General features: G+C 42.1%; 1 protein-coding gene across 1 annotated transcript in view; it reads right to left on the reverse strand.

Moving 5' to 3' along the window:
* LOC101849092 (uncharacterized protein YMR196W) overlaps positions 1-1,631 on the reverse strand; it is a gene marked incomplete at its 5' end in the record, with an annotated part of 24,149 nt that overhangs the window by 3,851 nt on the left and 18,667 nt on the right. Inside the window, 1 exon segment of the mRNA XM_013089674.2 lies at positions 1,226-1,384. Within this exon segment, the coding sequence (XP_012945128.1) occupies positions 1,226-1,384 (159 nt within the window).

Here is a 1,631-nt window from a genome sequence, read left to right on the forward strand (position 1 = left end):
ACAAACATGTGCCACAGTGCACTTATACAAACATGTGCCACAGTGCACTTATACAAACATGTGCCACAGTGCACTTATACAAACATGTGCCACAGTGCAGTGGAGCGTGCCACGACACGGAGGAATCAGGTGATCTTTCATTTAGGGACACACGGAGTGATTGTAGAATCTTAAAGCCTGTTCATTTACTTTCCTTTGAACGGACAAAATACTCGTCTATCTTGACTAGAAGTTGAGATATTTTTGACTGACGGGGGTGGGGGTCATCTCGTGTCTGAGGTCAAAGTAGCGAGAAAATGGCCGCCAAAGTTTGAAGACTTCCAAATCTGTAGCGTCCTTGGAAACTGTCAATTTACACGTTTGTTCCTTTCACCAACGTTTTTCCGTCAAATCAAAACAGACATGTGTTTTTTTAATGGACATCAAAGGTGTTGAGCCAAACACACAAAAATTAATAAAATTTGCTCAACAGGCAGAAAAATGTTGTCTTCTTTTATTTCCATATTTTGAAGAGCACCTGATTTCACTGAGTTGCCATACATACACTGATATACTCAGGCTAAAACAGCCACGGCCAAACGAAACTGTCAAATGTAACCACTCAGTCATGGGGTTAAAACCTTGCACTACCCACTCATGCTGCATACCAATTTAAAGCTAAATAAATTCTGCATCATCTGACACATTAATATTTCATCTATATTAAGAGACGCCCAAGATATGGCCACCCAAAAACAACTCTAAAAAATCAGACTTGGCAAAATTGTGAGAAATCAAAGAATCGTAAAAGTGTGTTCTCGCTTGTACTGGAGTGTATCTACATTGGTGGGATAGACGTGTACTGTTTTAATGAATGTACATATCATTATCTCAGCGTTGAACAAGGTTTTCTATTACGATATTTTCAAACAGATTGAAACAGAGCAGTCACAAATACCACCCAAAATTTGGACTTAGGGTTAGAGAGGGATTTTATATCATAAGGTTTAACATGGCAACATGTGTCGCGACTCACCTTAGTGAGAGATCTTATGCCGTAAGGTTTAACATATCCACACGTCACGCCTCACCTTAGAGAGGGATCTTATACCACACGACTCACCTTGGAGAGCGACTGTATCCTGTAGGGAGAGAGACACTCACCTTGGAGAGTGACCGTATCCCGTAGGGAGAGAGACACTCACCTTGGAGAGCGACCGTATCCCGTAGGGAGAGAGACACTCACCTTGGAGAGCGACCGTATCCCGTAGGGAGAGAGAAACTCCTCCTCATCCAGCAGGTATTTCAGGATCCGGATCAACTGGTCTCGGGTGACAAGGGAGAGCATGATGGCTTGCTCATCCTCGCTCTCTCCCTCGTGGGGCGACCGAGCCTTGCGCAGGATCTACACACAAAAAATGTTTTCAGTAAGTGATTTACGGCATGTCCCACCAATACCTCCACCTGCAAAACCTGCCAAATAATGCAGTATTTTGTAACAAAAAAAGTGGAACTCCATTAAAACCTGCCAAATAATGCAGTATTTTGTAACGAAAAAAGTGGAACTCCATTAAAACCTGCCAAATAATGCAGTATTTTGTAACAAAAAAAGTGGAACTCCATTAAAACCTGCCAAATAATGCAGTATTTTG

Source organism: Aplysia californica, unplaced genomic scaffold (genome assembly GCF_000002075.1).
Source record: "Aplysia californica isolate F4 #8 unplaced genomic scaffold, AplCal3.0 scaffold01017, whole genome shotgun sequence".
NCBI lineage: Eukaryota > Metazoa > Mollusca > Gastropoda > Aplysiida > Aplysiidae > Aplysia > Aplysia californica.